Here is a 23416-nt window from a genome sequence, read left to right on the forward strand (position 1 = left end):
CTCCAAATGAATCCAAACCACCTCCCAAGCCAGGCCTGGATCACTGTGGAGATGTCAAGGCCCACACAAAAATCCTTTATCCCACCAGGTTTGGAAAGCCCCCAAAATGCTCATTTGGTCCATTTCAGTTCAGCTCCTGGGTCCCAGGCCAGGGATGTGCTGCCATGCAGGAGGTTCCACAGCCCAGAACCTGTTGGGCTTGTCTTGCTCCAGCTTCCTGCTCAACCTGATCCCAGGAGCTGGTCCCAGGAGGAGACATTCCAGCCAGGCAGCCTCCTCAGCTGCACAGAGAGAGCAGAGAAACTCTTCCAGCCTTTCCTCCTGGGCCAGACCTGCCCTGGGTTCTGCTGGACTCACCTTGAGCTTCCTCTCCTCTTCCTGGCCTTGGAGGCTTCTCCCTGCTCCAAATCTCTTTGGAGTTTCTGATGCTGCAAATGCACCTCTTCATCCTCCTGTTGCCAACCCAGCCCAGAAGTTGCATTTCCCACTCCAAAACCTCAGCTGGGGCCAAGGTCCACTCCAGAAATGTCCTCATTCTTCGACCCCATGAAGGGACCAGCACCGAGGCCCTCATTTCCAGCAGCACAGCAGAGGCAGAGCCAGGGAATCTCCACTCCTCGGGGCACATTTCCCCTCCTGCTTTGTGGGACAGGCCAGAGAGGCCTCGAGGTGTTTGCTGTGACCCTGAGGTGACGTCTGGGCTGGAAAGGTCACACCCAAGACACTTGGCAGTGCTTCCCCTCCGAGCCCAGCAGCCACCAGCCAGCTGGGCTGTAATGGGGAGGGCAAATATTATCCTCCAGAGGGGTCAGCAGCTGCTGCTGCTTTGAAATGCTGGGAGAAAAGCCTCCTTAAATAGTTGGGATTCCTCCCAGCAGCACAGGGACGAGAGGAATAATATTTGGGAGAGGAACACACCCCGAATGAGGGAGTCTGGGTGAGGGTGGGAAGCAGAGAGCAGACAGCATCTCCCGGCCACAGATGGTTCCCATCAAGAGGAATTTTTTCTTGTTAATCCCAAAACAAGCTCGAGATGTATTTTTATTTCAGTGTTAAGAGGAGAGAAAAAGAAAGTCTGACATGACCCCCTGTTTTTCTGGCCTCACTCCCTGCTCAGCCTCTGCTCTGAGCGAGCACAGAAAATTCAGTTCATGTTAAAGGCAGGCACTCTGAGAACAGAAAATCCTGGGGTGGTTCTTCCAGCTCTTCTTGACCTGGGAATTCATCCCATTCCAGCTGGAAATGGAGGTAACAATCTAAAGCCTGGGTGTGTATCTGAAGTATCCTGTGGTGTTCTCTGGGGTTCATCAAGGCACAGAGGAAAACAAGGTGCCTGTGGGGGTGTCAGCAAGGGTGTCCACCCTCCCCTTTAAATCTTAAACCAGGGATGGACTCCTGAGCCAATCCACTCCCAAAGCCTCCATGAGCTCAGGAGCATCCCTAGCTCAAAAAAGCCCCAAAAGAGTGATAAAAATTGCAATCAGTGGGAGGACTGGGAATTCATTCTCCTCAAAAGCCCTGCTTAGAGAACTTGCCTGGCATTCCTCCATGGCCTCCCTGGCTGGTGGATGCCCTGGCTGCACAAACCTGCTCTGAGGGAGCTGCCAAGAGGAACCCCTGGGCATGTCCCAGGAAGTTTCCAAGGAGGTGGCACCCCTCCAATAACCAGCTGTGGGCCATCTGAAAGGATTCACATGAAAGCAGGGCCAGGAAATAACTTCTTCTCACGGGGTGACACTTGTGGTCCATGGTGGTGGCCCTACAAGGTGGTAACCTCTGAATGGGAATTTTCTTTCAGACAGAACTTCCTGGGACATGTACACCCCCAGATGAGGCTGGGCATCCCCCCTCCTCTCTGGCAACTCCCTGGAGTGACTCAGGATGTGCAAACACTGACTCATCCCAACGTCCCAGGGGCACTGAGCCTCCCACACACCAAGACAGGGTGGTGGGAGAAGGGAAAGGCTGCACTCAGGGAGGCTGCAGATAAATCAGCAAGGTGGGGCAGGCTGGGGCAGCCAAGGACCCCCTGCACAGGGATGGACAGAGATAAGGGCATCCTGCTGTGGGAGCTGCTGCCCAGTATGGGGAAAATGGACTGGGAGGCTCAGGATTGGTTTAGGAAGGAGGGTTTGAAGAGCTGAGGAAGAGGATCAGGAAACCCAGGGTTGGTGTCTGGGCAGCTGCAAAGGGTGGTGGCACTTACAACGTCAGCTTGGCTGCACAAATCCTGGATTTCATCAGGATGTGATTATTCCATCCAAGGGTAAAAATGTGTGGATCCTGCAGCAAACAGCAGCACTGAAAAAGCTGCCAAGCTCTCCAGTGTGTGACCACCCACTGCAAATCCTGCTGGAAAACTGGAGCAACCTGGATCTGCTCACCAGGGATGAGGTGGATGGTTCTCCTGGAGATCTGAAATTTAAATGGACATTCAGATGCATAACTGGCCATCCTAAAGAAGCTGTTTGCTCACTCACAGCACTGCACACTGTGGGGACAGAGCTCCCTGACCCGTTTTCTGTGTGAGCCAGAGCACATCTGGCATTTCTCCTCCCTCAGTCCTGGGAAATGGTCAAGTCCAACCCTTCACCCTGCACAGACGCCCCAACAATGCCACCCTGGGCATCCCTGGAGCTCTGTGGGGCTGTGCCCATGCCCTGGGGAGCCTGAGCAGTGCCAGCACCTCTGGGGGAAGAACCTCTCCCTAAATCCAGCCTGACCCTGCCCTGGCACAGCTCCAGCTGTTCCCTGGGTGCTGTCCCTGCTGCTCCAGGGGGCAGGATGGAGCTGGGACACATCTCCAGGTGGCACCTGAGGGAGTGAGGGCTCCTGAGAGTTCTCCCTTCACAGCAGAAGCAGAAGGGATGTGAGATGTGACATCCCTGCCCATTACAGATTACAGCCCAGCCAGGCCACAAGGATTGCAGGAGTCAATCCCATGTAAGCCCTTCTATTTAAAGAAATAAACTACCCAGGAAAAAAAGCAGCCTAAGATTAGAAACACACAGGATTTCCTCAAATTCCAGCCATCAGCCCCAGATTCAGCTCAATGGGGAGGTTTGTTATTCTGCCAGAGCATGAATCCTGCACCCCAGCAAAGTTTGGATCATTGTGTGCAGCTCCATCACAGGCCCAAAAACCACACTCAAAACTGGTTTAGTTCTGCTCCCTCTCTGCCTAAACCATCTCCAGTATATTCCTTGATTAAAAATAGTTTTTCAGGTAGGAGACTTTTGGCTTTTTGCACAAGCTGGGGATGTTTCCTGCAAATTCCACATTGCTCAGGAGGATGCTCCTGTGCAGGAGAACCTTTCAGAAAATGTAATGCTAAGCAGGGTGGGAAGCAGAAATAATTGTTTTTTTCTTGTTTTGGGTAGGAAAAGAACTCAGAGACCACTCAGGGACACCTTCCACCATCCCAGGCTGCTCCAAGCCCTGTCCAGCCTGGCCTGGGGCACTGCCAGGGATCCAGGGGCAGCCACAGCTGCTCTGGGCACCTGTGCCAGGGTGTCACCTCCCTCACAGGGAGGAAATTCTTGCCAATATCTAATCTAAAATCTCTCCCCTCATTTCAAATGACACAAAGGATGTGGGTAAAGCAGACAAAGTCACCCCTGTGCTTTGTGCCTCACCAGCCAGGAATTGAGAACTCATCTGGGATTTGGCCCTGCTGCTTCTCCCTAAACTGGGTGAAACTCCAGCCTAACTTACCAACTCCAGCCTGTCCCTAAAGGGATCCCAAAGGAATGAGGGATCTCCTGTGCCCCAGCACTGCAGCAGGATGGCAGCAGTTGCTTTTTCCAGGCATAGCACGAGGGGGTGACTCATTCCTGGCAGGAATTTCCCTCTCCCCCAGCCCCTCCTGCCCCTCTCTCTGCCTGGAGATTTTCCCCCACAGCAACAAGGGCTGAGGGCAGCTTGAGGTGAGCCAAGAAGAGCAGAGACTTTCCCTGAATGCCCTGAATTCAGCTGGGGATGTGTCCCAGAGGTGCCCACTCCCTCCCAGCTGTGTGTTTGGGAAGGAGGGGAGGGGAATTCTGGAATACTGGGCAGAGCTGTCCCATCAGGCATCCAAAGAGACACATCTCATGTGCCAGCTGTCCCTGTGGGGCCCTGAGGTGCAGCCAGGGCTGGGCAGGGCACGTGAGGGAGCTCAGCTGCATGAGCACCAACAGGTCCAGCAGGAGCCAGCCAGGATGGCCACACAGCCAGGTAGCCCATGATTCATGGGACAAGCATCTGCTGAAGCTGCAAGCACTCACTTTCCACCTCCAGCTCTCCTCCAGGCCAGCTGGCAAAGGCACAGGGGCAGAAGGTGCCTCTTGCCATGGCCACCAAGCAGGAGCTGCCACAGGACCTTACCTCAGCTCCACACCACAGCTCTGTGGGGTTCAGGAGGCCCAGGGGGCAAACATCAATTTCTCAAGGTACAGAACCTGGAATGAGATCTTGGAAAGCTGGAGATGGAAGGAAAGAGTCCAAAGGAGGACCTGGTTTTCAGGAAAATAACAGAGAATCACAGAGATCTGTGATACAGAAAATAACAGAATCACAGAATCACAGACTGGTTTGGGTTGAAGGAACCTTAAAGCTTATCCAGTTTCATGGGCAGGGACACCTTCCACTGTCCCAGGTTGCTCCAAACCATGTCCAACCTGGCCTTGGGCACTTCCAGGGATCCAGGGACAGCCATACCTTCTCTGGGCACCCTGTGCCAGGGCATGCCCACCTTCACAGCCAAGAATTCCTTCCAAATATCCCATCTAAATCCAACCTCTTCTGGCTCATAACCTCGTCCTACAACTGCTCACCCTGACAGATGCAGCAGGTCAGGATACAGGAAGGGCAGAGATGCGCCCCCCTCTCCAATTGTGCTATCCCAAACACACCAAGTGTCCCTTTTTTCCCTCCACTCTGGGCAGCCACAGCTTGGCCACCAGTGGAAAATGATTCCTTGAGTGAGTGTGGCAGGATCAGCTGACGGGCTGGCTGCAGATCTCGTGGTCTCACAGCTCTAGATGTGCAGCAGTGCCTGCCTAAGCCTTTCCGTTTATGGGACGCAGAGGGGAGCTGGCCTGGAGTGTGCACATAAACCCTTGGGAGGCACAAGGGGTTGGAGACAGAACAGGGAGACACAGGGTGGGCAGAGAGGGTGGGCAAAGCACAGATGGAGCTGATGGAGCATCACCAACTCTGTGCTTCGCTTGGTTTTCCCAATGCAAGGGGCTCTGTGCAATCCCTGAGTTACTGTGCACAGATTTTCCTCGCTGCTGGCAATTGCAAACTCAGGAGAGGAGGGGATCTGAGCAGGAACTGCTGCTGAGGTTTCAAACCAAATATCCATCCCCTGAGCAGGAATGCTTTGTGTCAGACCTGTAGGGGCTTTTCAGGTGGATGAGTGGGGTTTGCTGGCACTGGCACCAGCACCACTGGGGCTGTCAGCTCTGATCATGCACAGCTCGGAGCTTGCACAATGACAACAGGCTTGGGCTCCATCCAGCTCAGATCCAGTTAATTAAAGGAAATAAAACACTTCCCTACAAGCCAAACCCCCTTGTCTGGGTGCTGTTTACTGGGAGGCTGCAGTTCTGGACCAGAGCTGAGTGGGAGACCTGAAGGGAATCCCTGCAAACCCCCCTGGGGGCTCCAGCCCCGTGTCCTGTAGGCAGCCAGCCCTCCCCATTCCCTGCTGCTTGTGCACCCTGGCACATCCCTGGGGACACATGGGCATGGCCCTGCAACAGAGCAGCTGGGGCTGCCCCTGCATCCCTGGCAGTGTCCCAGGACAGGCTGGACAGGGCTTGGAGCAGCCTGGGGTGGTGGAAGGTGTCCCTGCCATGGCAGGGGTGGCACTGGAGCTTTGAGGTCCCTTCTGACCCAAACCATTCTGTGCCATTCTGATTCTGTGATTTTATATGAGAGCTGCTCTGGGTCACTCCCATCCCCACAGCCCTTCTGCCAACATTCTCCAGATCCTTGTCTCTCTTTCCTTCCCTGGAAGGAGAGAGGCAAGGAAAGATTCCTGGCATGGGAAAGAGAAGACCAGTTCATATAATCCTGATGGCAATTGGGACCTGGGGAACCCTCTTCAGGAGAAGAGGATCCTGCAGGTCCCTCAAAGAGAAGGAGAAGGACTCCCTCTCTCTGCTCCCAGGCAGAATAGCAACTCTGAAACTGAAACCTGGAAAGACATAAGGAATCTCCTGGCTGGCATGCTGCACCCACGCCATGCTCCCACAGTTTGGGGTTATCTATACTATCATCCTATTTCTAGTGATAAATCTAATAAGTCACAGTTGAAATTATATTTGGCAGAGTGTGAAATATGCTAAATTCCCTTTCCAGGCCAGGTTGGACAGGGCTTGGAGCAACCTGGGATAGAGGAAGGTGTCCCTGCCATGGCAGAGGTGGCACTGTGTGATCTTTAAGGTCCTTTCCAACCCCAACTAAGAAAAAACAACAAAGCAAAAATGTCAGCCAGAATTCTACATCCATCTTTGCTTCCCCTTTTCCCTCCTCACCCTGCTAGCCTTGTTACTCCTCTTGGCTCTGCTTTTCTCCTTCCAGCAGGGAGGACTGGCCTGGAGGAGCTTCATCCCCAGGGCAAGTGGAAGGGAAATCAGCCCTCCCTGGCAGAGGGGGCTCCAGGACGCGCTGCTGGGGCACATCCCTGGTCTGTGCAGGGCAGACCGAGCCCTTCCTGCTCCTCCTCCCGGGACTGGGGCCTGGGCGAGGCTGGAGCCAGCCCGGGATGGTGCCGGTGCAGGATCCGGGCAGCGGGGGGAGCAGCGAGACCGGGACACGGGACGGGAGGGGATGGACACGGGATGGGAACGGGACAGGAGCGGGATGGACACGGGACGGGATGGACACGGGACGGGATGGACACGGGACGGGAGGGGACGGACACGGGACGGGAGGGGATGGACACGGGACAGGAGGGGATGGACACGGGACAGGAGGGGATGGACACGGGACAGGAGGGGATGGACACGGGACGGGAGGGGATGGACACGGGACAGGATGGGCACGGGATGGGAGGGGATGGACACGGGATGGGAGGGGATGGACACGGGACAGGAGGGGATGGACACGGGACAGGATGGACACGGGACAGGATGGGCACGGGATGGGAGGGGATGGACACGGGATGGGAGGGGATGGACACGGGACAGGAGGGGATGGACACGGGACGGGAGGGGATGACACGGGACAGGAGGGGATGACACGGGACAGGAGGGGATGGACACGGGACAGGAGGGGATGACACGGGACAGGAGGGGATGACACGGGACAGGAGGGGATGGACACGGGACAGGATGGACACGGGACAGGAGCAGGATGGACACGGGACGGGAGGGGATGGACACGGGATAGGATGGACACGGGACAGGATGGACACGGGACGGGAGGGATGGACACGGGATAGGATGGACACGGGATGGGATGGACACGGGACAGGAGGGGATGGAGACGGGACAGGAGGGAGGGGATGACACAGGACGGGAGGGGATGGACACACAATGTCCCTGCCCGCCTGGGGCCTGGGCAGAGATTCCCTGCATTCCTGGGGCTCGGGCTGGGTTTGGGTTTGCTCCCTGAGGAGCCCCAAGAGGGGAGCGGTGCCAGGGCCACGGGGGTGTCTCTGCAGGGGGAGCTGTGCCCAGGGCTGGTCTAAACGAGTCCTGCAGAGCCCTCGTTGGATCTGTGTGCTCCCAGCTCTCTGTAGCTCCTGAATCCCAGCCAGCCTCTCTCTGTCTCCACTATTTTTAAATCCATCTATTTCCGCTGGTCTCCCTGCTTTGGTGCAGCCTTTTCCACACTGACACTTCTGCAGCCCAGAAATCCTAAATATTCTCACTGTCCCGAGAGTTCAGGCACCAGCTGCACTGGGGAGCAGGGCAGCTCAGGGCCAGCAGTGCAGGAGTTGTTGTGGGTTCATGGCACTTTCTGAAGCACGGGAAACTCACGGCCACAGGCACACAGAGCCAGAAGTGAACTCCCAGAGCAGGACTCGGGGCGTGGGACTGCAGACAGAAACCCTGGAGGAGGTTCCTCACCCTGACCCCACCCTCCTGCTGCCCCAGGGATGCAGGGCTGGCACCAAGGCACACAGTTACCTGGGGTTTTCCAGCTAATGGGACCACACAGGTGATGAGCACCTCTGGAGTGCAGAGTGCCATAACCTCAGTGCTTCTCATGCCCACAGGGATTTGTCTGCACTGACTCTACCACAGCCCTGTGGTGCCCAAGATTCCTGCAGGGCTTTTTGGGTGTCCCCCCACCCTGCCCCATTTCATACCTGCTTCCACAGGGTGACCATGCACCTTCCTGCAAATGCCAGGGAAGTCAGGAAAGCTTCAGGCAGCGATGGATTGCTGGATTCATGGCACGTGGTGTATCAGAGACAGAGCCCAGAGTGGATTTGTTGTGCATCCCACATTTGATGAACTTGCCTCCAGAAGATCCAACTATTCTATTAACTGGAATTAGGGAGAAAATCACAGTTAAATTGTTAATTCATCAAGACAAGTGCCATCACAGTCACTGAAGATATTTCTGAATGTGGGGAGGTCAATTTGGAAAATGAAGACAATTCCACAATGAACAAATTGCAGTTTCTCCATTATTTTGCATACCCAGCACACAGCTTTGTCATTGGAAAGTACAACAACCAGAACTGGGTATTCCATATCCAACAGAAACATTTGGAAGTTCAGGATTTGAGTGCTTCCCTCCCACTGAACTGCAGCCATGACTGCAACCTGAAATGTTCAAAATTCAGGAGCTGCCTTAAGTTCTTTGCTGCTGCTTCTCTGTGTTCAGGCAGCAAAGGAGCTTGAAATAATTGCCAAGTGGTGGGGCTAAGGCAGCTCCATGCAGGAGAGGAGGAGGGCTGTAAGAGGCTTGGATTCACACATGTCTGTAACCACAGCATCCCTGGGTCCCAAACCAGGAGTGATCCCAGGGGGATTCAGGTCTTGACGTCAAAGCCAACAGTACAGAAGTGCAAATGATTTCCAAGACTGAATCCAAGCTGTTTGTGCACGGCTGGGAAACATCCAGCACCTTCCTGAAGGGAATCAGGAGTGAAACAACGATCCTCATTCATCCAAACCTCCCACCCCACCTCTCCCAAGCACCTCTGCCCCAGGCTGAACAAGAGCCCTTCTGTACAAAGCCAAACTCAGCAGCTCTGATGCCTCCTCCAGTGTTGGGAACAGCCTGCCAGAGCCAGGGACATGCAGGAGATGTTCAGTGTGCTGAGTGCTGGGCCAGGAGCTTGGAGTGTGCAGAGAGAGGCAGCTCCTGCATCCCTTCCCACTGTGGGAAGCACAGTTTGGGCATCCACGTTGGAGAAAGGCATCAATCATGGTCCCACAGGCTACAGAAACACAAAGCAGAGCCTGTTCCTGCCTGGGGTTTGCAGCACAGTAACCAGGAGCAGGGAGAGAGAACAAGGGTACAGAGGCTGCTCTGTAAATGCAGAGGACCCTTGGCCATGAGATCCACCTCTGCTGGATGAGATTGGAGCTGTGTGGAATTGGGATAATTCCAGACAGAGCAGCTCCCCATCCTGGGGTCCCAGCCCTCAGCAGAGAGCTGTGCAGAGAGGGAGAAGATGCCCCTGGGACTCCCTGTCAAGTCCTCAGCATCCTCGTGAGGAAGGAAAGCAGCACACACCAGCCTGGCTCTGATTGTGCCCCAAACTCACCTTCCATGCCTCAGTCTCCCCAGCTTTTACAGGGGATCATCAGCCTTGCCCAAGTTTCTGCAATCTGGGCCATCTGCAGATGCAGCTCTGGTGTGATGAGTCAGATGTGCCTCGTGTGACTCAGCTGCAGATCCCATCCAACAGCCACGGAGCTTCCCTTGCTGCAGGATCCATATCTGCTGTTCTTACTGCCAAGTGCATGACTGCTCCCAAAACTAAACATGCCTGTGAGTCTCTAAATGCACCAGGAAAAGGCCTTTCCAGCTTCATTCTGAAACAGAGAAAAGTTCACTGCACCATCCACAACTTTCCTCCCTGCAAGTTACAAAAGCAGAAAACGGAAAACAGAGAGCGGGTTTTGTTTCTAAAATTAACATCCCCGAGGCAGGAATGTGGCTCTGCAACGCCAGGAGCTGTGGCAGGACAGGGATGTGACCCTGGAAAAGTCTCTAATGTGTGGATACAGCCCAGTGGCAGCTGGAAGAAAATGTGAGTGGCTCCTTCTGAAGCTCTCAAGAGCGGGTGTTGCATTGCAAGAATGCAGCGGGGTTGCATCATGTGGGTTCCTTGAATCTTCCAGAAATCTGCCTCTTCTTCCCTGCCACATTTTCAGGGGGAATCTATAGAGTAGCTGGGAAAAACACACTGCAATTTTCTGCTGGCATATTTGAAGCAGGCAGGAATATTCAGGCTAAGTGGGGTTTCATCACACAGGGAAGATGTCACTTTGTTCCTAAGGGTCTCTGGCCTTGGAGATCCATCCTGAAATACATCCTGGCCTCTTGCAGACACATCCTCAATTTCCATGTTATGGGCTAAGCCCCCTGACCCAATCTGGACTTATGGCAAGGGACATTTACCTCACAGGTGGGTGCATTTCGTCATCCTAAGGAAAGCTGCTCAGATCTGGACACAAGCTGGTTTGGTCCCACCAGATAAGCAGAACATCCCCAGGGTTGGGACAACCATGGTCCTTGGAGAGTGGGGAAGGATGAAACCCCTTTTCCTGTTTGGTTTTACACTAAAGCAGAGATTTCAGATTAGATCTTGGGAAGGAATTGCTCTCTATGAGGGTGGGCAGGCCCTGGCACAGGTGCCCAGAGCAGCTGTGGCTGCCCCTGGATCCCTGGCAGTGTCCAAGGCCAGGCTGGACAGGGCTTGGAGCAGCCTGGGACAGTGGAAGGTGTCCCTGCCATGGCACTGGATGGGCTTTAACATTACCTCCAACCCAAACCAGTCTGAGGTCCTGTGATTCCTGCTCTATCTCTCTGGGCAGCTTTTGTGCTGCCTCTGCAAGAGCAGAGCAGACAAAGAGGCTGCCAAGGCCCCTCCTAAGCATCCCTTTGCTTACACATGCTCAGCACTTGGCTGAGGAGGAGAGTGCACACTATTTGTTCCTGCTGGGCCACTGCCCGGCGTGTCCTTCCTGGGATTCATCCCTCCCCTCCTCCTTTCCTGCCTTCCAACTGCTGCACCAACCCCCAGGGCAGCAAACCCAGCAGCCCCAGCCCTGTCCTGCACTCAGCCCCCTCCCTCCTCTGCCATCAACAGTGGCAGTTTTAGCATTGGCTTCTTGGGAACCTGATTCCCAACAAAGAAAGGACTTTTAGGGGCAGCAGCAGGACTGGGCAGACAGGCAGTTGTGTGACACCCTTGCCCACACAGCACAGGCTGGGCCCACCCCCCTCCAGCCCTGAGCAGTGCTGTGCTGGAAGCACGAGATTGGCTGCTGAGGATCCCTCAGGCTGGGGTTTAGGGGCGGTTCTGCTCCCTCAGCTGGCTCCAGAATAAACTGATTCCTTTCACATCCTGCTTTCCTGAGGGGGGAGCGTGTGGGGCTGGGCCTCCTCACAGCTTCCACCAAGCGTGAGGGCAGGCAGAGCTCAGACCTCTCACATTCCCATATGCTCCTGGAAAATGCCAGGAAGAGATGAGGGAGAGCTCACTGCAGCTTTTAACAGGAGAGGTGCCCCACCACAGTTCCACTCTGAGCACAGCAAATCGACCACCTGGGCCTTCTCTGCTTGTGTTTTGTAACAGAGGGTGAAAAGCTGGAATTGGACATTCCTCGCTGCCTGTTTCCAGGGAGGAAATGCAGCATCCCAGGATGTTGCACCATCCCAAAGCCCTGGTGCTCTCACATCCTGTCCTTGAGCGACCCCTGAGCCCATGGGGCTGATGTGGCTGACAAACCAAGCATTTGGTGCTTTTCCTTTTGGCTGCTTTTTGGGAGGATCCAGCCAGTCCCAGTCACCGAGAGGCAGAAGGGAGAGGGTAAGGAGTGCACATCACCAGTGCTCATCTTAGAAACACAGAGTTTAGGGTTGGAAGAGTCCTCTAGGACCATGGAGTCCAAACATTAGGCTGAACAGGGCATCCTGGATCCTCTTGGCTTGCTACAGCCCCACACCAGAGCTCCTGGATCAGTGTAGGAACAGCTCAGGACCCACAGCCCTGTGGGTCCTCCCAAGGATTGCAAATCCCTGCTGCCACAGCCACAAGGATTCCATCTCCTCCTGCCATAGCCCAGCACAGCCCTGGGACCCAGGGGCCTGCAATCCAAGCTGCCACCACCCGTGCTGGCCCTCTGCTGAGGCCACACAGATGCCATTCTTTCCACCCAAAAGCACCAGAGGAATTCCACCCCCCTGCCTCGCTGTGCTGGCAGGAAACCCTGTGGATTTTGAACTTTTCTCTGGGAGTATTAAACAGGGATTACAAACTGGGATCAAGGGAATCTCTCTCTGCTGTGCCCTGTGGGAAAGCTGCAGCTGCAGCCTCTGTAGCCTGTCCTCCCTGCTTTGTGCACTGTGACATACCTGGATGATGCCATGCATGGGGAATGTGCTCCACAGCAATCAGATCTTTTCCTCTTCCTCTTCCTCCTCCAGCACACCTGCCAAGGAAGCAGAAGGAGATCAGTGCTCTGCAGAGGATGCACACATTTGCCCCTTTAGGACATGTAAACCCAGTGAGCTCCCTGGAAACCTGGGGCTGGCATGGCACAGCAGGCTGGCACAGGAGCTTGGCTCTCACTGCTGCACTCCAGACACGCCAGGGCACGGATCCACAGGATGCAGCCTTTCAGCTCCACTGCTGTCCTTTGTGTGCTGTCTGCTCACACAAAGCTGGGCCCTCCCAGCCCCAGCCAGGCCAGAGCTGGGCATGGCTGAGAGCCAGACAGGGGCAGAAGGGCTGGGATCCCACTGCTGCCAGCAAAGCCATGGCTCCACGGTGCCTGGGGCTGCACGAGTGAGCTCATAGTGCCAAAGGAGGCCGTGCAGGGAGGAAAGTAAAGTGCTGAACCCAAACTTGTCCTTGAGCTGAGCCTTGAAGCAGAATTCCCCAAAATCTTTGCATGTGAGGACCTGGAGGAGCAGGCAAGCCCTGACTAGCTCTAGAGCAGAGGGAGAGCTCAGAGATCCTTCCACTGCATAAAGGGGTCTCCTGAAAAAGAGGGAGAGGGACTTTTCATAAGGGCAGAAAGGGACAAGGGGGAATGGCTTCCCACTGCCAGAGGACAGGGTTAGAGGGGACATTGGGAAGGAATTGTTCCCTGTGTGAGTGGTGACACCCTGGCTCAGGGTGCCCAGAGAAGCTGTGGCTGCCCCTGGATCCATGGAAATGCCAAAGGCCAGGTTGGACAGGGTTTGGAGCAGCCTGGGACAGTGGAAGGTGTCTCTGCCATGGGGTGATTTCAAGGCTCGACAGTGCTGGCTCCCAGCATCCCTGCCCTCCTCAGCCACGATCCTGGAAAGCAGAGATCCTGCACCAACACAGATGACAGGCTGTCTCAGCACAGGAAAACAGGATGAGTCTCCTGGGTCACTGCAAGGTGAGAGTGCAAAGCTGCTGGAGTTTATATTTAAAAAGTCCTGTCCAAAGAACACACAGCGTCTGCTTTCGCAGAAATGAACCACTCCTTCAAGAGATAACCAAGTGAATCAGTTAACACTGCTTGGAACAAGAAGCCAAACAACCAGGGCAGCACCAATCTGGATGGGCTTGGATTGTTTCCCACAGAAGTGGACCCCTGGTACTGCTGGATTTCACTGTTCTCCATCCCATCAATTTTTTTGTGGGGGACGTAGGATCACTCCCAGGATTTTTTTGTCTTGGGGGCTGCGGGATCACACCCAGGTCACAAAAACTCTGGGTGGAATTTAATTTCAGGCTCAGTGCATCTGCACTGCCCTAAAGCCACAAAGCCAAGCCGTGCTGGAAATAGCTCCAGACAAAAGAACCCCGAGCTCTGCCCTGCGCAAGTGCGGTGCGGAGGGAGGAGCTGGCCGGGAGGAGAGGATGTGTCTGTCCCTCTGGCAGCTGGAACCGCTCGTTACACGAGCAGGGCAGAGGAAGAAGGCAACTCCCAGTTTGGCTCCCCCTTCCCAGTCCCCATCCCACCGCTGGAGGAGCTCCTACGTGGCACTGTGGGGGCTGGGAGCGCCTCTGCACAGCCTGCAGTCGCTGCAGAGCAGCAGGAACCATCCCCAGCAATGCAGAGCAGCAGCTCTGATTCCCAGAACCCTGCCCTGGACACAACTGCTCACAGCCACTGCTCACCACAGCCTCACAAAAAACTTACTTCCTTTTCAAACCAGGACGAGGATCAAGCTGTTTGCTGACATTTTGGTAGAACTGACTCATTTTCTGCGTATTCACATCCCAAAGATCTGCAAGGGCTTTTCGTGGCTCTTACCGGGTTGTGTTGGAGAGACAGCAGGAACAGGTTGAAATATACACTGAAAAGCAAGAATAGGTTGAAATATACACTGAAAAGCAGGAGTAGGTTGAAATAGCAACTCCTGCACTTAGTAGCAGGAATAGCTTGAAATATACAGGAATAGGTTGAAATATATGCTTAAAAATCAGGAAAAATCTGAAATATCTTTATGCTGGGCTGCCGGCCCTCAAACACAACTATTTGCATTCTACTCCAACAGGTTGAGTAGGAATAGGTTGAAATATACTCTTAAAAGCAGGAATATGTTGAAATAGCAACTCCTGCACTTGATAGCAGGAATAGGTTGAAATATACACTTAAAAATCAGGAAAAATCTGAAATATCTTTATGCAGGGCTGCCGGCCCTCAAACACAACTATTTGCATTCTGCTCCCAAATCATGTTATTGAGGCAAAGCCATTTCAAAGGACTGAAGCACAGAGCACCCAGAGTGGCAAAGGACTTTGGTGCTGGGAGGCAGTGAAAGTAATCAAGATTAAAAGTTTAGGAGTTGATTTTAAATTTCACTCGGAAGGTAAAAAAAATCTTACATGGGAAGTAATTACAGAGCAGGGTTTGAAGGTGGAGCAATTCAGAATTTGGCAGAGAAAAGCAGCTGATGGTACAAGTTTAAAGGAGCTTTTCTTACTTCTCAGCTAGCACATGCTGCTGGTACAGACCAGTAACATTTGCCTTGGTATTGATGGTTTTGATATCAGCAAATTCATTTTTAATAAAGCCAAAATTCTGCTATAAAAACTCTGGGACCCCATTGTTGATCATATATGCAGACATAAAGCAAAGCTAACTGCACCAAAAGACCCTACCAAAATCTATTGCTTAAGGTATTCCAAAGCCATTTTCCCACTGAATCCCTCCCTGAAGGGACCAGATTTCTAAACATCACTGAGCACCAGGTTTGTTGCAGCTGATGGAGATTTTTTTTTTACAGGGAGGTCTCAAAGATCTCCCCTTGTTTGAGATGAAAAGTACCTACTCACATGGCAGCATCTGAACAGGTCAGATGGAAGGAAAATGTCACCTTTTGATGCTACCTTCTAGAATAGGTGGGCTGTGAAGGGGAATGGAATGGTGATTCCAAAGCAAGATGCTTCCAAGACAACAAGCAGAATATTCAAAGCCAGAAGGAAAATCAGATGCTGTTTGCTACTACAGCAACAGGAGGCTGAGATCTGCTGAGACTCCGTCTTCAGAGGGAAGCAGAAAAGCTTGGCAGAGCCAAAACTAGGGGGAAAAATGAAATTACAGTGTGATTAAAAGGGAGACATAGACACCAGTTAAAGAACACAGGATGCAGCATCCTTCTGCTGATGCAACTATCCATGAGGGGGTGGTACCTCGAATATCCCTCCATCCCAGACTGCCATGAAAACAATCGTGTGCTGTCCTAAAACATGACAGGGTTGGATCAGAGCTCCAACACTTGTGACTCAGCACAAACCTGTCCATGGCACAGCTGCTCTGGGCACCCCGTGCCAGGGCCTGCCCACCCTCACAACCAGGAATTCCTTCCCAATATCCCATCCGTCCCTGCCCTCTGGGAAGCCATTCCCTGTGTCCTGTCCCTCCATCCGTTGTCCCTGGAGCCCCTTCAGGCCCTGCAAGGGCTCTGAGCTCTCCCTGGAACTTCCTCTTCTCTCTTGGAGGTCACATTTCAGATTCACACTTGAGGACGGGGCAGTGTTAAACATTGGCTGCCTGTGACTGCTCCAGCCGTGCCCGAAGCCCTTTGCATCACCCCTGACTTCATATGGAGGGCGACAGCCCAGAAACAAACAAATAAACATATCGCTACCTGCCTTTGGTAGGTGCCAACAGCCATCCAGCTGCAGGAGATGCCAGGGGCAGGGAGGGGATGGAAATACGACAGAGCTGAGCCCTGCAAGAAGGCAAAAGCACGGTTAGGGCAGGGAGCAGCTCCCCAGGCTCCTGCAGGAGGCCGGGCAGGGCCGGAGCAGGGAAGGCGCATCCCCCATCCCTGCCGACCCCCCTTGGGCGGCGCGGGGCCGGCATTCCCTGCCATTGGCGGCGGCCGCGAGAGAGCCGGCACGGATCCTCCCCTTCCTCTCCCTCCCCAGCATTTTTGAGAGGGTTTTCCCAAGTTTCCAGAAGTTTCTCCCCGGCCCCTTATATACCCCCTCCGCAGGACCGGGAGGTGCACAGGGAGCCGAGCAAAGCCGTGTCCCGACCCCGCAGGTAAGGGGGGGACCCGGGGGACCGGGTGGGGACCGAGCTGAGGTCGCAGCAGGGCCAGGGGGGTTCTGGGGTCCTGCAGCCTCCTGGTCGGCAAAAAAAGAAAATCGGAGGGAGGGTTATGGCATGGGAGAAGGGGTGCATGGGGGTAGGCTGCAGTGGGATAGGGGTACAGACTGCCCCATGAGCTGGCTCTGGGTTTTTGAGGAAAAGCATTAAAAAATCCCCCAATCGCCTCCAGTTTGCAAGAGGTGGTCCCAGTGAAGCTGTGGGAAAAACTTTCAGAAAATGAGGAAAAAGAAAAGGGGGATAAGGGAGTGAAATCCTCCAGCTCCGCTCAGGCTCAGCCTGGGAGCCTGCAGGACCCTGGGCACCATCCCAGCGCAGAACGAGAGCTCTCCCTGCACAGCACAGCCCGAGCCTGCTCCTGCTGCCTTAACCAAGTGCCACATCCCTCAGGTGACACGGAAATGGCCTTTGCCAGCAGTCCTGTGCCCTGCAGCTCTGCCCTGCTCCTGGAGAAATCCCATCCCGCCAGGAAAGGGGTCCCGGCAGCCGCAGGGAGGGCTGAGCAATGCCACGCTGGCACTGGGCGTCCCCTCGCTGTGGGAGCACAGCACAGGATGGTGCTGCCTGTGCATTCCCCACATTCCCTCCATTTCCACCACGGGCTCTGAATTCACCCAGAAGCCAAGAATGGGCAAAATTTCTCCATCTCAGGCTGTGTGACTCAGCGGAGCCCAAATCTGCCACCCAGCCCTGAAGTCATGAACCTTTTTTTAAGCTGAGGATGAAGCAGTGCAGGCCACCCCCTGCTACCAAGAGAACTACTCCATGTATCTGTTTTCTTTCAGAAAGAAAAAGGCAAACGTTGACCTCACTATGAAACAGTTTCAAGGTATCCTTAGAAATAAACGGGAAATAGAAAACCAGAAGGAAAACCAATGTCTGTCACCCTGGCTGCACTTTAAAAAGAATGTTGAGGGCAGTTTTGAGCCTCTGTTTGCTCTTGGGGCAGGCAGGATGGCTCCTCCCTTTAAAGGATTTTAGGTTGTAATTCCCACTCTGGCAAAGGGTCCTGGTGGAACTGCGCACTCTCCTTGCCTGGGGCTACGTGCTGCGTGTTTCCTTCCCTGTGTAATCCCAGCGGGCCCCTCGCTTCCTGCTGGGAGTGCTTTAACCCTGCTGGGAGTGCTTTAACCCTGCCTCCCAGGCCAGGGACAGCCCCTGAGGCTGGGCTGGAGCAGGGTGGGAGCAGAGGAGAGCCAAGGAACAGGGCTGCGGTGTAGCGAAGGTTCCTGTGGAGGAGAAAGTCCCCAAAGCTGCAGAGGGAATTAAAGGCCGGAGGAGCTGCCAGCAGGAAGGTTTGCTGAGTGAAGGCAGGAGGGAGGGGAGCTGAGCCCCAAAGGGCTTCCAGGCACTTAGACCAGAAGCTCGGGGCTCAGAGCCCTTGCTGGGGTGGGTTCACCTGCGTTGGGATGAGAGCCACCCACCTCAGGCATGAACTGAAGGCTCTGCTGGGGAAAATGAGGTTCCTCCATCTCCCTCTGCCCCAGTAGCTCCCTGGCAGGGCTGGACAGGCGAAGCAAAGCCGAACAGAGCTGATCAGACAGTGCAGGACCTTCTCCAGGGCTGCTCTGGCTTTGCTGGAAGCTCACGTGCTCCATCTAGTGCCAAGGAATGCGAGGGTTTGGGGCCCAGGCCGGGGTCCCCAGAGAGGACGGTCCTTGCCATGCAGGGCCTGCAACAGCCCTTGGATCAAGGGGCAGCACCAAAATTTTTCAGCTTTTCCTGATCAGGGGAGAGGTTTCTCCAGCTCTGGGAACAGAATCATGGAATGGTTGGGTTTAAAGATTACTTTTTCCCCCACTTGCCATGGGCATCAGGGACACCTTCTCCTATCCCAGGTTGCCCCAAGCCCCATCCAGCTTGGCCTTGGACACTGCCAGGGATCCAGGGACAGCCACAGCTTCTCTGGGCACCCTGTGCCAGGGCCTCACCACCCTCACAGGGAAGAAGTTCTTACTAATGTCCAGTCAAAACCTGTCTTATTTCACTTTAAAGCCATTCTCCCTTGCCCTGTGCAGATCACATGAGAAATACCTGTGGCTTACATTCCCTGACCCTTCCTTAAACCATTCCCTGTACATTAACACTGGAATATAGGGAAGCCACGTAGGAAGGAAGCTTTCATTCCAAACGCACAGGCTCTGCTTGCCAGGGTGCAGCTGCACTCCTGAAGATGAACTGTTGCTCAGGGTGGACTTGGGATGGCTGCACCCCAATGAAGCGCTGGGGCAATGTCACTGTCACTGGAACAAGGAGTGGGTTTCTCTGGAGAGCCCCTGGGAACTCTGGATGCCCCAGGAAGGCTCTGGCCCATGCTGATGGTGCACTTTCTTGCCCAGCAGGTGCTGTGAGGCGCCGGGTGCTGCTGAAGCCATGTGGATGATCGTGGGGCTGGCCCTCCTGGGCCTCGCGGCGGCCGTGCCCTCGGAGGACAGGAAGCTGAGCGACAAGGCCACCACGCTGGCCGAGCGCAGCACCACGCTGGCCTTCAACCTCTACCACGCCATGGCCAAAGACAAGGACATGGAGAACATCCTGCTGTCCCCCGTGGTGGTGGCCTCGTCCCTGGGGCTGGTGTCGCTGGGGGGCAAGGCCACGACGGCGTCGCAGGCCAAGGCTGTGCTGAGCGCGGACAAGCTGAACGACGAGTACGTGCACAGCGGGCTGGCCGAGCTGCTCAGCGAGGTCAGCAACAGCACCGCCCGCAACGTCACCTGGAAGATCGGCAACCGCCTCTACGGGCCCGCCTCCATCACCTTCACCGAGGACTTCGTCAAGAACAGCAAGAAGCACTACAACTACGAGCACTCCAAGATCAACTTCCGAGACAAGAGGAGCGCCCTCAAGTCCATCAACGAGTGGGCAGCACAGACCACGGATGGGAAACTCCCAGAGGTCACCAAAGATGTGGAGAAAACTGATGGGGCCCTGATCGTCAATGCCATGTTCTTCAAGCGTAAGTTCTACCTTCGGTTCCTGTATGAGTGACCCAAAACCTGCCCTGAGCCAACACAGAATCATGGAATGGTTTGGGTTGGGAGGGGCCTTAAAAATCATCCATCAGCCCCAAGGGAAGGTGGACAAATTCTAGGCCCACTGGAGGCAGCTCTTTGTCAGTGGTTGGGAACTGCGTGGACTTATTGCACACTCCCTTTTCTTACAAGCTGTGTTCCTCTCTCTCCTGCAGCTCACTGGGATGAGAAGTTCCATCATAAGATGGTGGACAACCGTGGCTTCATGGTGACCCGTTCCTACACCGTAGGCGTGCCCATGATGCACCGCACAGGTGAGTGGGAAACCTCCACAACTGGAGTTAGGATCATTGTTCTCCCTTACCCAGATTTCCACCAGCTGCTTCCAAGATTGTTTTGCCTCATGAGAGAGAACAAAGTGGGGAAGTGTTTGTTTTACTGATTCAGTCTCCCTGTGAACAAAGAATCCGTGTTTACTATGAGGTGCTTGGCTGTTGGGAACAAATCCTGGCTCATTACACAAATGTCAGCCACAGCCAACTCCAATAATGCTGGGCCACTTCCCAAAAGGGTGTCCAAACTCACTTCCCTTCCTGGTCAGGGAAAGTCCAGGCTGAATTCACTTTGCTCCACATCTCACTGCTCCCTTCTTCTGGTTTTAAGGTCTCTACAATTACTACGATGATGAGGCAGAGAAGCTCCAGGTGGTAGAGATGCCACTGGCTCACAAGCTCTCCAGCATGATCTTCATCATGCCAAACCACGTGGAGCCTCTGGAGAGAGTGGAGAAACTGCTGAACAAGGAGCAGCTCAAGACATGGACTAGCAAGATGAAGAAGAGATCAGTGGCCATCTCGCTGCCAAAAGTTGTCCTGGAAGTCAGCCATGACCTGCAGGTAAAGGGGGTCCTTAAACAGCTGGGCCTTGCACTTCTTTGGGATGGGAGAACAGACAGTGGGATGGGGGTTATCCATGCCTGCTGCCCCTGTTCCCTCTTGCACTGTGTCATCTCCGGGAGGGTTGCTGACCTCTTGTCTCCTCCTAGAAACACCTGGGTGGTCTGGGCCTGACAGAAGCCATTGACAAAACCAAGGCTGACTTGTCCAAGATCTCTGGCAAGAAAGACCTTTACCTGTCCAACGTGTTCCACGCCGCGGCTCTGGAGTGGGACACGGAAGGGAACCCCTACGACGCCGACATCTACGGCCGAGAGGAGATGAGGAACCCCAAACTCTTCTACGCTGACCACCCCTTCATCTTCATGATCAAGGACACTAAAACCAACTCCATCCTCTTCATCGGCAGGCTCGTGAGGCCCAAAGGCGACAAGATGCGCGACGAGTTGTAGTTGGGTTTGTTTTGGTTGGGTTGTTTTTTCCCAGAGCTTTGGTTTGTGTGTTTTTAGGGGGGCATTTTGACAAATGGGAAACACTATTTTGTATCCTTCTCGAACCATGGGTGCTATTCAGACCAGGGTGCATTGTGAGGAGAAACCAGCATACACTTTACCTCACCCCACGATCCAGATTGCACAAACCCACCTCCAGCGAGGAGCAGGGGAGCCTGGCACCAGAGGGTCACCGGGAGTCAGCTGAGGTGGCCAGCTTGAAGCTGAGCTCCTCCCTGCACTGGCTAAGCCTCCTGCTCAGCTCCTTGCTGCTCCACCAGCCCTGCCAAGGCACCACCCTCCCATCCCAAACGCTTCCACCCCACTGCGCGCTTACCGCTGCCGCTTTTCTCCTGCTTGGGTGCCCCGTGGCACCGCTCTAGAGCTGGTCCTGCTTCTCTCTTCTCTCTCCAGGGGTGTGTAACAGAGCTCCAAGGGCCAGCTGTGCAGTCCAGCCCCTGCAGGGCCCTGGAGCAGGGCAGGAGGCAGCACAGGAGAATGGAGATTGTATGGAATTGTGTCCTTCTGTCCTGCAGCCTAACCCTGTGCTCTGCACTCGATGCTTCAATCACAAGAGCTCCTTAGGGAGAGCATCAAAGCCAAGAGCAGCTTGGATCAATGCTTCATGGAGAACTAAGGGGCTTTGGGACGTCAGGGAGAGCCCAAAGCACAGCCTGGGTTTCTAGAAAGAGTAACCTGTGGTTCCTTCAACACTCCACCCCTTGGGATCACTGAGGGGGCAAGAGCTGCAATTAAACAGGCAGTTGTACCAGGCAGAGAACTCACTTCTCTTGGAAATGCTCTGCATCAGCCTGTAGGGCTGGCAAAGACTCCATTCCACTGCCAGGGCTCTCCCAGAGCTGGCTCCAGTCAGCTCCCTGTGGGGCTGACCCAAGGCACTCCTGGCTGGCTTCTCACAGGGAGGTGGGATCAGGTTCACCTCCACTTTCTTGCTTAATTAAACACAAAGCTTTAAAGCTGCCATTACCTGACTTCCTAATTATGCTCTGCTGAAGCTCCATGGTACTTTAGCTCCCTGTCTGCTGACCTGGATAAGGGGACCCTGAAAAACAAAGGTATTTATAGTTATATTTATGTCTGACCATTAGCAGGTTTCACAGCCTGATCCAGGCTATTCCTAACTTCTCTTCAAGGGGTATCATCAGGTCAGTACTATTTAAAGGAGCTGATGTATCCCAGGAGCATTGCAGCACTTGCCACGCACTGAGAGACACCATGAGGCAAACAGAAATCATGGAAATGAGGGAAATCCATGCATCCCAATGGAACTGCCAGCTCCCTGAAACCAGCATGGAGCACCTACAAGGCTTTGCTTTATGTCCCTGCCAATTTTCCCTGCTGCCACAGAAGCCCAATACTGCATATTCCCAGGTGCTGGGAGGCAGGAGGCAATGCCAGGTGTGTCCCCAAATGTGGGACACTTGCAGGTGATGCAGTGCACTGAAGCCACACACAGAACGTTCTGGAGGCTGGGCTGGGGGGTGGAAGGGGTGGGCAAGGCAAGAACACACTGTGGGATATTGTGAATAATTTGCATCATGTGGATGCAGGTGTCTGATGGCTTTTATTGTCTGTTCTTGTACCACACAGTGACAGTTGTGTAATTTTGCAATAAAACTTTTTCAATGAAGCCCTGGCAGATGGAATCCCTTGTAGAGCAAAATAAACTAAGGAAGGTTCCTTGCAATCCTTCAATCCAAGACATCCTAAAGTGGCAACTATGGACAAAAATTACTCAATGAGATGAATTCCTAAAATGAATTATAGGAATTAAAAAAGATGAATTCCTAAAGATGAATTCCTATAGCACACCAATCATGAGAAGGGAATGCTCTTAGCAGCTTTTCCGTTTGCGCTGTTCTCCTGAAACTGCAAATATCCAACACCTTAAATGCTCCACAGGTAAAGGACCAACTGCCCTGTCCTGCTGGGCCGTTTAGCAGAATAAAAACTGAGCTGTCAGCCACAGGGACCAGCCCTGCTGACTCTCCATGCCAAAGCTCCTCCAGCTGGGATCCACTCTGGGGAAACAGAGGAAAAAACTGCAGGCTAAAGATACCTTTCCCAGGTGGAAAATGCAGCACTGGCAGACCCTGCTAATCCATGTTCTCCCACACAAGCTAAAAGGCACAGCCATGTCCCCTTTCCCCTGGGCAAGCACACACATCCCTGTGCAGCTCCTCCCACACTGGAAAATCACATGCTTCCTCATTTTCACTAAATTGCAATTACTGAAGCCACCTCCAGCAGCAACCACAGCAGGAACACATCACCCTGGAACAGCAACATTGAAAATAAGTTAAAAGTTTGCC

General features: G+C 54.0%; 1 protein-coding gene and 1 long non-coding RNA gene across 8 annotated transcripts; one reads left to right on the plus strand and one right to left on the minus strand.

Annotated features, from left to right (window-relative positions):
• Window positions 1-1023: 1023 nt before the first annotated feature.
• Window positions 1024-18279, minus strand: LOC134414925 (uncharacterized). 6 transcript variants are annotated; one of them, XR_010026878.1, is made up of 8 exons: window positions 18149-18279; window positions 16258-16341; window positions 15497-15686; window positions 14304-14460; window positions 12538-12614; window positions 9719-10033; window positions 8306-8486; window positions 1024-2415 (listed from the first exon to the last, which is right to left on the minus strand). It is a non-coding gene; the product is annotated as an uncharacterized LOC134414925 (long non-coding RNA). The 6 variants fall into 6 exon arrangements; XR_010026881.1 differs by lacking the exon at window positions 15497-15686; XR_010026880.1 differs by lacking the exon at window positions 18149-18279 and having other exon boundaries at window positions 9719-9989; window positions 16258-16407.
• SERPINH1 (serpin family H member 1) lies at window positions 16496-22734 on the plus strand. Of its 2 annotated transcripts, none has more exons than XM_063150226.1 (5): window positions 16496-16658; window positions 19064-19680; window positions 19912-20010; window positions 20360-20592; window positions 20742-22734. In XM_063150226.1, the coding sequence occupies exons 2-5, from the start codon at window positions 19098-19100 to the stop codon at window positions 21042-21044; spliced, it is 1218 nt and encodes a 405-aa protein (XP_063006296.1). In that variant the 5' UTR covers window positions 16496-16658; window positions 19064-19097; the 3' UTR covers window positions 21045-22734. The 2 variants fall into 2 exon arrangements, with proteins under 2 accessions (XP_063006296.1, XP_063006295.1); XM_063150225.1 differs by having other exon boundaries at window positions 19067-19680.
• Window positions 22735-23416: the final 682 nt, after the last annotated feature.

This window comes from Melospiza melodia, chromosome 2 (assembly GCF_035770615.1).
Source record: "Melospiza melodia melodia isolate bMelMel2 chromosome 2, bMelMel2.pri, whole genome shotgun sequence".
In the NCBI taxonomy this organism is placed as follows: domain Eukaryota; kingdom Metazoa; phylum Chordata; class Aves; order Passeriformes; family Passerellidae; genus Melospiza; species Melospiza melodia.